This window comes from Eptatretus burgeri, chromosome 6 (assembly GCF_056783735.1).
Source record: "Eptatretus burgeri isolate ZD-2024b chromosome 6, Ebu_testis_v1, whole genome shotgun sequence".
Lineage (NCBI taxonomy): Eukaryota > Metazoa > Chordata > Myxini > Myxiniformes > Myxinidae > Eptatretus > Eptatretus burgeri.
Genome location: NC_140966.1, coordinates 39,368,359 through 39,382,368, shown reverse-complemented (window position 1 = coordinate 39,382,368; position 14,010 = coordinate 39,368,359). Strand labels below are relative to the sequence as shown.

At 43.5% G+C, this 14,010-nt stretch overlaps 1 protein-coding gene across 1 annotated transcript in view; it reads right to left on the bottom strand.

Annotated features, from left to right (window-relative positions):
* Positions 1-14,010, bottom strand: part of IQCE (IQ motif containing E) — a 152,384-nt gene that overhangs the window by 51,339 nt on the left and 87,035 nt on the right. The window contains exons 7-8 of the mRNA XM_085887038.1: positions 8,480-8,532; positions 8,166-8,254 (exon numbers count right to left, since the gene is read on the bottom strand). Coding sequence (XP_085743164.1) covers positions 8,166-8,254; positions 8,480-8,532 — 142 coding nt within the window. The remainder of the gene's footprint in view (positions 1-8,165; positions 8,255-8,479; positions 8,533-14,010) is intronic.

Genomic DNA, 14,010 nt, shown 5'->3' with positions numbered 1-14,010 from the left:
AAGAGATAATTTCCAGAGCATTTGCATTCAAGAGGTTGTTTATGTAAATGAAGAATAAGACTGGGCCGAATACTCTGCATTCGGACATTCCAGCCTCCACTGTGAAAAGAAAGGAGAAGGTTCCATTTGTAGCAATGTGGAAAGTAGAAGTCAGAAAGTCAAGTATGAAGGTGGCCTTATATGCCATAGGCAGCGAGCCAGGCAATCAGAGTAGGATGCCAGACTGTGCTAACTCCTCGAAATTTGTCCAGGGGGATGTCCTGACCTCTTATCTGAAATTGATGGCGTCAAACCACGACTGAAAGGGGAGCAGCAGCATTCCCAGACTTGAATGCCTGGCATGGAATCCAAACTAATGGTCAGAGATCAGGCTGTTTGAAAAGAGGAAATAATTAACATGAGGAGCAATGATGGATAATATGACTTTGCATATGATTATAAGCAAGATATCTGGTCTGCAGTTGATAAGACCTTTTTTGCATCCTTCTTGGAATACAAAAGTGATGTTCTGTCACTTTGATCAACATTGATTTTAATTTGTGACTTGGTTTGTTTTGCTTTTTTTCATTATCTGTTGTGCTAATTCATTCCCTCGCCCAATCCTCCTCACCACCACTCCCCTCTCTCTGCCATTTATTTTTCCCTGTTACATCCTGATCCGTTCAGTGTAGTTCTTCCACAAGCATGAGCTATGTAAGCCCGGTGTTGGCTTAATGGTTAGAGTGGCAGGCTTGGGCTCCTAGGGTCCAGAGTTCAAATCCTGGCAGCTGTTGAATTAATACCAGGTGGGCTTGACTCAGCCTGTTATCCTTCTGAGGTTGGCAAAATAAGTACCAGCTTGCTGGGATGATTGAGCCATTTGAGTATCCTGTGTTGGAGTGGTGACCTGTCCATGATTGTGGCCAATAGCCCAGGAGACTACTTTGGCAGCACCAATGCTGTGTATAGAGTATGGTCCCAAAGGATGGATGGAATAACTTTGTGCAGAATATAAAAAGACAGACAAAACCTATAAAACCCATACCAGCAGAATCAACTAGAATGGCATTTGGTTGAGGGTATATCTCCACCAGGCTGAACAGTTTATACCCACTGATAGGCCAGATCTGGATCCGGATGTGAATCAAAATCTAATCGGCTTGTTCTTATCCCCTAACCAACTCATCCACCAAGTCTTGCTAAAACTCATCCGTAACTTTTTGAAATGTCATCACTCAAAGAATCACTCAAAAAATAAAGAAATTCTCGGATCCGCATCTTCCACAAAATCAAAACAATTCGTCCTTATCACACACCCAATCTGTCAACCAAGTTTCGTCCAAATTCGTATGCAAATTTTTGAGATATCTTGCAAAATATAGTCTTCGCCCTATTTCTCAATGGTAAAGAATCACTTCAAAAAAAAGAAAAAGAGCAATCAGGGATTGCAGATGCTCACCAGTACTTGGTTTTTGGTGTTTGTGTACTTTTGTGTGGTGTATTTTGTGTGGCATTTGTGTACTGTTGTGTTACGTAATTTATAAGAAACATAATTACAACTCACACTTTATAACTGCTGGCAGTGATTACGAGGTACCAAGACGTCCCGCTTTGATGCAACCCGCTTTGATCGGACACCTGATCCCTGACCCATGACGTTTTTTAATTATTATTCATTATTCAATTGAATTTAGAACGGGATTAAAATAAATTCAATTCAAATCAAATGGAAGACCAAATAGGTGTACAGTCCTGCATTGGAGTAATCAGAAGGAATCTGAACAAGCAAAAAGCAAACATGGAATCAGCAGGAGGAACCTGGATAGGATTTGCATTTCAGCTGCTACTCCTCAACCTTCAAACCCATGCAGGCACACCCAAGTGACCTTATTCAAAAAAATAATTATAAAAAAAGAATAAAAAATAACCCAGATAAAAAATTTAATAATTGTGGCTGCCGGACCATGCATCCGATCAAGTTGAAATTTAACATGAATTCACCATAATGACTGGATCATAATTGTGAAGTTTCACATCGATTGATAAAGCGGTTCCAGAGAAAACATAATTAAATATTTTGCTTCAATCCAATATTGCTGCCAAACCATGTGACCTATCAATTATTTCTTAACAAAGTTGTACACTTATGCCTTGGGGAACATTTGTGTGAAGTTTCCCCTCAATCTGTCCAGCCATTATGGAGAAGAAGATTTTTTTTTATATGTTTTCGGGTAAATCCAATATGGCTGCCAAACCATGTGACCTATGATGTCATATGTGTGAACTTTTTGTTCCTCATGGATAGGCGGTCATACATGTAGTTTTTCCTCAATCTGTTCAGCCACTTCAGAGAAGAAGATTTTTAAAGTTATTTTTTGACAACAATATGGCTGCCAAATCACGTGACTGATGGCATCATCAATTTTTTTTCTGTGGACCATTTTATCCCGATATGACCCTCAAAATTTTTCATACTGATCAGAGGTAGCGTTCTACATATGCAATTATGAGGTAATAACGAAGGCACCTATGACATCATAAAAAAATCACACTTATTCCCCATGAGTGTGGTGTAGCGGGCCTGCGGGGACAGGGCATGATGTGGGGAGCGTGGTGGAGGAGTGGTTTAGAGTGGTCACGTACTTGCGCGGGATATATGAGGGCGCGCCGCCTGAGGCGTGGTCGTAGTTGCTGTAGCCGTTGTGGCCTGGGAGCCTGTAAGTCGTGTGGCTTGTAGAGTGCATCGAGTACGTAATAAAGGGGAGTTACGGGCAACGTACACTCACGCACTCGCTCGTGCAATAAAGCAGGGTTGAACTGTTCCCCCGCTCGTGTTTGCCTTGGAGCACCTCAACCACGACACCACAGTTTGGCGACGAGGCTGTTCGGATCGGCGTGTGCAGAGTGGTTGGGTTCGGATCGGCAGCGAGTAACTCAGCGCACCCCGCACGGTTCGAGGGCGACGCCGGGCGAGGGTCCCGGAGGAGCGCATCGCGAAGAGCGCAGCGCAGGTTTCGTGTGCCGCACGCACAGGCTCCGGGCATCTCACCATCATGGCCGGCTCAAGCATGACAGAAGGTCGGGGCACGGCGCACGGACGCGTGCCCGCCTTCATCGGAGACGGCTTCGAATTGTTTTCGGAACAGTTGGGCTGCTATTTCCACGGTCACGTTGGGTGGACGACGGCCGCGCTCGGAGTTCGTTTTATTAATGCTTGGCAAACCTCGGGAATGGTTTCTGCGAGGTCACGGCTAAAGAACGAGGACATGCAGTTCAGCTCAGACGCGGCGTCGGACGTCGCGCAAGCTCTGAGGAGTGTCCGGGGTCTCGATGGTCGGTGCGCAGCAGATGATCTGGAGGTCAGCGCGATGTTCCAGGCGCGCACGGCTGCGCGCACGGTCTTCGGCGCTGGTCATGGCCGAGCGTTGCAATGCAGTCAGTCGGACGGCGGTCTGAGCACTCGGGGACGTCTACGGTGTGTGTGCCGAGAGTCATTGCCCATCATAACAGGATGGCGGTGTGCGAAGCGACCCTTACGTCCCGGGTCGAGACCTACTGCCGGTGCGGTGTTCGGTGCATGGCGTACACTTTAACGGCCCGGGTCAAGTCTTGCAGCCTGGGTACAGAGATCCCGGCGACCCGGTGCGGGAGATACTGCCGATGTTAAACCTGCCTTCAATTGGTCTGGAGGTGACAGGACCAATGCCAGTGGAGGTCGAGATGATCGGGGCACTGATCGGGTGTCGAGTTGAGTCCGCTCGTGCTACCCTCGCATCGCACGCATATGCCGGTGAAGCGCTGCCAGCAGTTGGTGGGGCACACGTCTTGGTTGCCCAGCGGGGTCAGCGGGTTGCGCTCCCGCGGTTCGTGGTGCGAGGGGTGGGGCTCACAGTTCCTGTTTCAGAGTTCATACCTCCAGGTGCACCTGTGCCTCCTTCGGGGCACGTACCTCCATGTGGGCCCGGGCCTCCCTCGAGACGCGAGGGTGAGGTTCCGGCGACGGTGGCCGCGACGATGCAACGTGAGCTGCCGTTCATTGCTTCCTGCGACGATGATGTACGGTTCTGGAGCAACGGGAGCCATGCCAGCCGCGATGAGCTCTTGCGCTTCGGCTGCGCTCATGGTGCAATGCGCGCCCGTGTCGTTTAGGCAATTTCAGCGGGGAATTGCAGCGAGCCAGTCGCGTTCAAGGAGTTCGCGGATCGCAACGGTCGACGACAAGCAGGTCATCACTACGTCGCGACGACAACCGAGAGACGGACACGTGATGTGATTCATGGGTTGTTGTTCATTGCGTATTTGATTTTCATTGCTCAAGTGATGCAGTTTAACGTTGTTGAAATAAATGCCGACAGTTTGTGTGTGAGAATATGTTTGGCTGGGATCAGTCAATGGGATTTTCGTTATGACCGATGTGATATGAAGGCTTTGGGGGCGATCGTGGCAAATAAAGAGGTTTTACTGACCTCCCGCTATGTGGGCAGCCCACGGTTCGTTGCTCTGTCATGTGTGGGGATTATATTGGGAGAACGCGCTGTATGAAAAGTGAAGTTTGCAATTGCGCAGACGATGTTCTTGTTGATTTATGACATGACTGGATTTGATGTGTGGTTTGTATGGGATTGCTGCCGTCCAATTGCTGTGTGGGTCTCAGAGATCGACTCAGAGCCGGGGCTGGTTCGCTGTTCAGCGTTACCCCCACCTCTGGTTTCGGCAAGGTCAGACGTGCCTGGCACCTGTGGCGCAACTCTCTGTTCTCGCCCGAGGCCGTTTGGGCGTACGATGGAATCTCAGCTGATTGTAATGCATGGGTTGTTATGGGGTTGTTGGTGCACCCAGCCGACGGCACTGTTCAGCGTCCCTGCCCAAGGTCAGTCGGGTTTTGCGCTGGCGCCACGGCTTCCAGACAGCAGGCTTCCAGGCTCGGAATGTTTATCTGATTCGGGTCTGGCTGGGGGAGATGTGCCGCCTTGTCGGCCGGGGGCGTTTGATGGTGCCGGGGGAGGTTTGCTCGGGAGGTCGCCACGACCTTGCCGGAGGGCGTGTAAGCATGAGCCGCCTGGGGGCGCTTCTGCTGCGTAGTGATGCTGTGCTTCCCGCCTTGCTTCTTGATATCTGTAACGCGGTCAGGGTTTTGTGGGTTCGTTGTGCAACTCAGTCTTCGGAACCTGTCAGTTGCAGTTCCGCTCGCTCGCATCGACACGGTATATGGTGTGATGTGCCTCTGCTTTTGGGTTATTATCGTTTTTGTACTTTATCTGCTTTTATTTCATGGTATCCTATGCTGATTATGCTTATTATGATGATGGTCATTTAATAATCATGGTTTTAGGAGGGAGGAGTGTGGTGTAGCAGGCCTGCGGGGGCAGGGCATGATGTGGGGAGCGTGGTGGAGGAGTGGTTTAGAGTGGTCACGTGCTTGCGCGGGATATATGAGGGCGCGCCGCCTGAGGCGTGGTCGTAGTTGCTGTAGCCATTGTGGACTGGGAGCCTGTAAGTCGTGTGGCTTGTAGAGTGCATCGAGTACGTAATAAAGGGGAGTTACGGGCAACGTACGCTCACACTCTCGCTCGTGCAATAAAGCAGGGTTGAACTGTTCCCCCGCTCATGTCTGCCTTGGAGCACCTCTACCACAACACCACAATGAGTACTTGCCATCTGCCAAGTTTCAATTTTTCCTTGGTGCGGTTTCAGAGACACAGAGGTCCAAACTTTTTCCACTTTTCCAACATGGCTGCTACACCACGTGACCTAGGAAGTCATAATTATCATTACAACATACTACATGAGTAGTCGCACCAATGGTGAAAATTTCGTCTCAATCCGACAAGTAGTTGCAGAGAAAAACATTAAAGTTATGTGCGGACAAACAAACAAACAGACAAACAAACAAGCAAACAAACAAACAAGCAAGCAAAAAAACAAACAAGCAAACAAGCAGTCATAGACTGGTACTTACGAAACGTCAACTTGACCTCTGACCTTGTCAAATAAAAGCTCTCTCTCGGGAAGGAAAGAAGAGAAGGGGAAAGGAAGGTCCTGCAGCAGAAGGATCGAAAACAAAACAAGAAAAAAAAACAAGGAAAAAAGAAACCCATCTTGAGAGCCACAGCAACCTCGGCAAAGCCAATGCAATGCCCCCCCCCCCATGAGCATAACAACGGACACCATGACAATTAAATACAAGAGTGAGAATTGCCAAAATGTTCGTTTGTTTTGGCGGTGTATAATGGCGTGTTCGGTCGCCAAAAAATAATAACAAGCAGTCATAGACTGGTACTTACGAAATCGTCAACTTGACCTCTGACCTTTTGTAATAAAAGCTGTCTCGAGAGAAGGTAGCGATGCAAACCAGAAGTTTCTACGATGATTCTGTACCAAACCATCAAAAATAGAATGTTTGACCTCACTGTGACCTTGACCTTTGACCGATTTTGACCAAAATCTAATCAGCGCTAGCCATCACCCTCCTGAATCACGTGGTGTAATTTGACATTGATAGCTTCTTCCGTTCTCGAGTTATCGTGCCTACAAACAAACACACAAACACACACACAAACAAACAAACAAACAGAGAACGGAAGTCATCAATATACTTATGAAATCTTTAGATTTCGTAAGTAACAAACAGACAAACGGACCCAAATGCAATGCCCTCTCCTTCAGCGACTAGGGTAATTATTATAGTATTCAGATTCTGATGCGGATCTTCACCAAAATCTAATCGTTTCATCCTTGTTACACACCCAACCTGTCCACCAAGTTTCGTCCAAATGTGTCTTCAACTTTTTGAGATATACTGCTCACAGACAAACAGACAGTGGTGAAAACATAACCTCTGTCCACCCTCGGTGGAGGAGGTAGTTATGAGATCTACTGTCGTTGCAATGTAAAATGCAAGATTCTCAATGATTGAAAAACTTCAACCTATTGCTGCCATCTATATTGTGTTGCACTGCCAGCAAGAATAGCCAGATGCACCACCATCAATCTGCCATTATCACGACAGGCTATTTCTTGTAAGCATGTTTCAAAATGACAGAAAAATGCCATCGAGTTAGCCATCCTACTTCCCAGTCTTTCCACAGCTTAGCATGTTATTAGCCTCAATATGAATGTTATTAGTCCCCTACCGGTTTCACCAGAGGGACTAAAGGTTTGCTCTCCAATTGTCTGTCCATCCCACCTGTGGTTTTTCAGACTTTTTCCCATACACTATAACAATGATATTCAACTGAAACTTGGTGCATGGCTTTATTATGATAAGTTACAGAACAAGTTCGAGTTTCAGGGTGTTTCATAAATTTTTCAGTTATGCCATTTTTGCACCTTGAAAATATCATATCGGTAGGGGACTTGCATTGCAAAGTAATTCTTGCTCTTGTTTTTCTTTGAATTCAGTCTGTGTTGATCCCTATTTCACTACTTGAGCTGGTTACTGAATTTAAATCACTTAGTGACATTCCATGGATCTCTGATAGATCTCTGAATGGATAACAATATTAATGAATGACCCAATAAATTTTTGTGAGTGATAAATGAGGTTGAGCATTGTTGCCAGTGTCACCAATATTGGTTGGCTATTAAAAAGTGAATGCATAAGGAAACTAGAAGGGCACTCGGTAGAGCGCATACCTCCGCCATGCAATGCCTGATCCACGAGAACATACCGGGCCAAATACAATTTTGAAATATCATACTATATATCGTTTTTGGCCAAATCTCTCAATGGTGAAGAATCACTTTAAAAATAAAATAATTATCGTGTGCAGATCCGGATTCGGATCTTCACCAAAATTTAATCAAGTCTTCCTTGTCACACACTCAACATGTCCACCAAGTTTTGTTCGAATCCGTCCAAACTTTTGAGAAATCGTGCTATATATCATATTGGCCCTATCTCTCAATGGTGAAGAATCACTTAAAAAATTCTGGTATCCGGATCTGGACACAGATCTTCACCAAAATTTGATCAAGTCATCCTCGTCACACACCCAACCTGTCCACCAAATTTGTTTGAATCCATCGACAACGTTTTGAGATATCCTACTCACAGACAAACAGACAGAAAGGTGTGAAAACAACCTCCATCCATGTTTGGTGGCAGAGGTAGAAATAATATTTGATAATTATATTATTCGAAGCATTACTTTCGGAAATAAATTAAGCATAAAAACTTTTCTTACCTGAAATTGGTGTTGCAGCAGCGCTTTCCTGTCGCCTATGGTTCAAGCTTTTCTTTAGGAAATGGTTCTCATCTTCAAGTTCCTGTAAGCTATGGACCACAGACAGCAAACTGTATGATAGTAAAGAACCTCTGAAAACACATTATGAGATACAAAGAAGAGCAACTATACTCATGAAAACCCAATACCTCCCCAGGCTAAAAATGGTCATATTTCAGCAATGATGTTTGCATTTAAAATCAGAGTGAAATGATTCATTTTGAGAGTGCTTCAATCATGGTTTTTGTAAGAGATATCAGAAGAGGTAGACATACCGTTCAATGGCTGGGTGTGCATTGTCAGCCAAGGATGCTTTGAGATGGTCAATCTAGAGAAGGAAATTGAAGAACTACCTTATGGGAGGAAGAACACTTTGAATATTTTCTGTTATAATCCCTTCGCAAGGTTCTCCCAACAATCAAAAGGCAAGATAGACCGGTCAAAATAGGCCATTTTAGGGTCAAACCCACCACAAATTGCAATAGTAATCATTCAAGTTTTTTTCACTCCAAATATATCATAAAATGACATACTAAAAGTCACCTTAAATCGGGGCATTGGAACAGCTTCATTTTGATTTTCATTTGATTGGAACAGCTTCAAGGTGACATTGAAGAGAAAATTGACAGCCAAAATATAGGGGGAGGGTATAGTAACATGACCATATCATGACAAATTACTGGCCTATTCTCAATATTAAGATAGCTATAGATTCACAATAAAATTACCTTTCAAACACCATGACAAGTAATGATGTAGACCTAAAATTAACATCATGACGGAAGAAAAACATTTCTGCCTATCACTAAAACTTATCGAATTTAGACATATATGTTGACATTTTTAAATTCACAATTTTTTAATTTCCAAAGTAGGACTGCAATTGGTCTGAATATCTATATACATGTTTTCTGACTGTCACAGTTTTTAAATTTTGCCAATATGTAATGTAGTTAGTGAGATATAGGCTTGTAGCATGATATTGTGTACACTGTGGTCCTAAATGAGGAGAAAGCTTAGAAATTGAACCCAGGTTTAATAAGATAAATAATCTTCATGTTATATAATGCCCAAGTGTCTGTGCTTTCAGAAAATGTATACTTTGCTGTGGGTCCTATGGATATAGTTGCTTACAAAGCATGTTTTTTTTATCCAAACACAGGGTATTTTTTCCATTTTTATAGCTCATTTTTTAGAAATGGGTTACATATATGATTGTATATGTTTTCCAAAATGGTTGAAATTGCATTTTTTGTTTGATACATATCATTATACATACGAATAGAACAATTCCTCGAAACAGTATATTTCTTATGAACTTCTACATATCTTATGAATATCATATCTACATATCCATCAAACTTACAGACTGGTCTCCTATTACTACTTTCTCAAACATCAACTCATCCTGGGAATTCTTTCAAAGAAATTGCTCTCCCTCATGCACAGATTTATCCCCTCTCGTGTTCAGTTGTCTTACCCTTCCTCCCGCCCTTGGTTTACTGAAGCTTGTGGCGAGGCAGTTGTCCTGAAACAACTTGCCTTTGCCTCATGGAAAGCAAACCCAACTGAGGGCAATCTCAGTTCTTTCCACAAAGCTCGGAACAAGTGTGTATCTACCCTCAGGAGAGCCAGAAAACAACATCTTTCTCATCTCAAGTCTGAACTCTCAAACCTCTCTCCCTCCTCAAAATCCTAGTGGCGTTTAATCAAATCTGTTTCTGGTGTATGTTCCCCCTCCATCCCCTCCCTTACCTCAAATGGCCGCACTGCTGATTCCACACGTGATAAAGCTGAATGTCTAAACTCGGTGTTTGCAGCTAAATCTTGTGTCCTAAACCCATCACTATCTCTACCCACTTTACCCAGTCGCACCCAACTGTCCCTGGACTCTGTATCCTTTTCTCCTGACAAGGTGGAGAGCTTGCTTTCAAACCTCGAGTCAGATTCTGCAACCGGTCCAGACGGCATCAGCCCACGTGTCCTCAAAGCCTGCTCTTCTGCTCTTGCTCACCCTCTCTCTGTTCTATTCACCCTCTCATTTGCCCAAGGTCATCTGCCATCTGCTTGGAAATCTGCTAACATCACTGCCCTGCATAAAAAGGTGCAAAAAAAGATCCCTATAACTACAGACCAATCAGCCTTCTCCCAATCATCAGCAAGGTGATGGAATCCATCATCGCTTCAGATATGAAATCCTTCCTCTTCTCCAATGGCTTGATTTCCAATCATCAATTTGGTTTCAGACCAGGTCACTCTACCCTGGATATGCTGCTTCTGCTCTCCCATCAATGGATGGAGGTCCTCAATGCCAGACAGGAAATCCGAGCCGTATCCCTGGACATATCACGTGCTTTTGACACAGTCTGGCACCCTGCCCTACTCACCAAACTCTCTTCCCATGGTATTCAAGGCCATCTCCACTCATGGCTCGCAGACTTCCTCTCCTGTCGCAGTCAATGTGTGGCCCTAAATGGAGTTCTTTCATCCCCTCTTCCTGTGCAGGCTGGAGTTCCTCAAGGTAGCGTTCTGGGCCCTGTTCTTTTTCTGGTTTTTATCAATGATCTCTCGGACTCTCTGGAAAATCCTCTATTTCTCTTTGCCGACGACTCCACCTTCTGCCGTACCATCTGTCATCCCTCAGACCGGCAAGCAGCAGCTTCTTCGCTCACTGCAGATCTGGATAAAATCACAAACTGGTCCAACATGTGGAACATGTCTTTCAATCCAGACAAATCTCACACTCTCACTATGTCTCTTCGAAAGGACCGTTTACAAAACCCCCCCATCCACTTTCTCAACAATCCTCTGGAAGAAGTCTTTTCTTTCAAGCTTCTAGGTCTCACTATCTGCCATGACCTTTCCTGGGAAATTCACATTTCCAACCTCGCCTCAAAAGCCAGTCGCCGACTGGGAATCCTCCGTCGTGCCAAGTCCTACCTCGGCCCTCTTGAGCTCCTGACCACTTACAAAGCTTTTGTCCGTAGCCTGATGGAGTACTGCTCTCCCCTCTGGGCTGGTGCTCCTGCCTCCCACCTTTCTCGGCTTAACGCTGTCGAAACCAGGGCATTTAAGATCATCGGCATCTCCCGCAATGAAGCTGAGTCTTTGGGCCTCTCACTCAATCACCGCAGGTTGGTCGGTGGTCTTTCTGTCTTCTACCGACTCCTCTCCAGCCTTGCCCCCCCCTGCTCTCTCTGCGATTTGTCCCCACCACATTTCCACAGGGCGCTCAAGGTCCGCCAACAACCCCCTTCTGGTAAAACTACCAAAATCACGAATCACTGCTCATCTTCACTCTTTCATTCCTCTTTTTCCCGCCTTTGGAATAAACTTCCTCACTCTATTCTTTCCCATTCTTCCCTCCAGGCTTTCAAAACAGCTGTTCACCACCACCTCTTATCTTCCCCCATCCAAATCCTCGATCTTTTCTACCCCCGATAATCCACCCAAGCCCACTTCCTTCATTTCTCCTGCTTTCCTTCCTGAAAGTCCCTGTAATGTCCATCTTCTCTTCGCCATGTTCCCCGTCCCATCCCCATCCCTCTCCCTTCCACAGTTCACCTAATGTGTCTGTTCCCCACTGTTTTGTCCCTTCCACTCCCGCCCCTCTTGTCTCATGCCTCCTTGCTGTGAGTTATGTGTTTGCTCTCATACGAGCCTCGACCAAGGTATACAAAAAAATATATATATATATATATATATATATCTTGGCACCTTCAAATATGTAAAATCTCAGATTTTGCAAAATTTCCCTGAGTCATAGTGAAGCTTACAAAATCTTATTCCATAAATTTGAAATGCATCTGGTAGAACATCATAAATAGCAATTTACTTCTGCATAAAGTGATGATTTAAAATGGCAAGTTTCAACATGGATCATTACTACATACCAGTTTTTAGGTTCACTCCCATGATTGGGTCAAAATGTAAGGAAGTACGTAACAAATTGCATTTACCAAGCTGCTACAAAATTACTGGAAGCTATAAGCTTGATTTTATAACCATAGTATAAGTTTACCAAGATGGCCCTATGATGTAAAAATCAATAGTAAAGGCCAGTTTGTGTTCAGTATGCAGAACATCAAAGGTTGTAAGGAAGTACATAACATTTTAATGAAATCTGCACTTTTAATCCTAAGATGTTAGTTTGGTTCATCACAGCATGTATTTCTATGGTTAAAGTTTATGTGCATATTATATTTATGACCTGAATGAACACTGATCAATTTGATCAATTTGTTAATTTCATATGACCTTGACCTCTTCGCTCAAGGTCAAATATCAGGTAAACAAAATATTCTCCATATATGTGATTTCCAATTAGTGTATAATACATATCTAAGCCATCAGACCAATTTTAGAATGATATGAGTGGTTCCTTGATACAGATAATTGATACTCTTTGGGTCTATTTGACCTTGAACCCGTCAGAGCAATAGAAAGAGGAAGAATTTAGCTCTGCCCAAATAGATCCTGAATCCCATGATGTTGGCTAACAAATGATATGCAAAACTTAATCATACAATGACTTTCATTTTTTGGTCCCCCGTGTCCTAAATTTGTACATAATGCCTTGCTACAAGCCTATAACCAATTTACTGAAGATTGAAGGAGGGTTAACATATTCCAAAATTCTTCCCTTCAAATGGCCATTTCGGCATGTCATATTACTGCAAAACCTCAACATATTTACAGAATATAAAGTTACCAACATAAATAAAATACTATGATGAATCATTATACAAATAAAACACAATTATTTTGTTACTGGAATTTCACTAATCAATATTCCTATAAAAGAAATCAGACAATTAGTTTATGCTTAGAAGTTTGGAATCCTCCTGGGTGCTGATATGTTAGAGTTTATCTCCATTTATTGCTATGGAATTTAAAATAGCAAAAACACCAAACTTAAAAAGCTATTCTAGCCAGAAGTACTAAGCTACTAAAAGCAAATATACAACACATTTTATAATATGTACATGTGAATCTTAACAGTCCAATTCCAGGGTAACCATTTTCTTTTCAATACTACATGTAACTAGTAAATTAGTACTACACTATTTGTTAAAACTACATAACAATCACTATTTTATAGTGCCATCAAGAGCTGACATGTATATCTAATGAAGAAAAATAAATATTTTAAACTACTTCAAGTAAGTCACTTCCAAACAACACCTTGAAAAAAAGTCACAAATTACACATTATAATACATCCTCAGCATCACTTTCTGGATCAGGCAGGATTGTGTTAGAGCAGTGTAGGCCTTTACATTCTCCACATGCTGGAGAACATTCTAGGCCAAATTTTCTACATGAGCATCTCTGTGTACTACAGTTAGTTCTGCAATTGCAGTTGAAGGCTCCAGAAGATTGTCAGGTGCAGGCTTCAAGTTAGTGTCCACAGGCACCATCTTACCATTGATGACATAGCCTTGTCAGTAGAAGATATTTCAATTGAGCTTGAATAAAATTCCTGTGGCTGCTTCACTAATTTTACATCAATTTTAATAAGTTTGGCTGCGGTTTCTATAATTCTTAATTTCTCTTCGTCATGGTCATACTTCTTTGGTTTGGAGTAGAAGTCATGGATGATAGAAGATGCTTTATATCAAAATTTAACCACATTTTCTTTTCCACTAATCTCAGTGATGGTTATCTTGTCTCCAAAATGTTTCTCAAGTCTATGTTTCATGTTGGTAAATCCATATGGTTCAATTCCAGTCTCAACTAATATCTCTTCCATTTTGTTTATAAGATCCTGTATTGAGATTTGTTCCTCATCATTGACCTCCAAATAC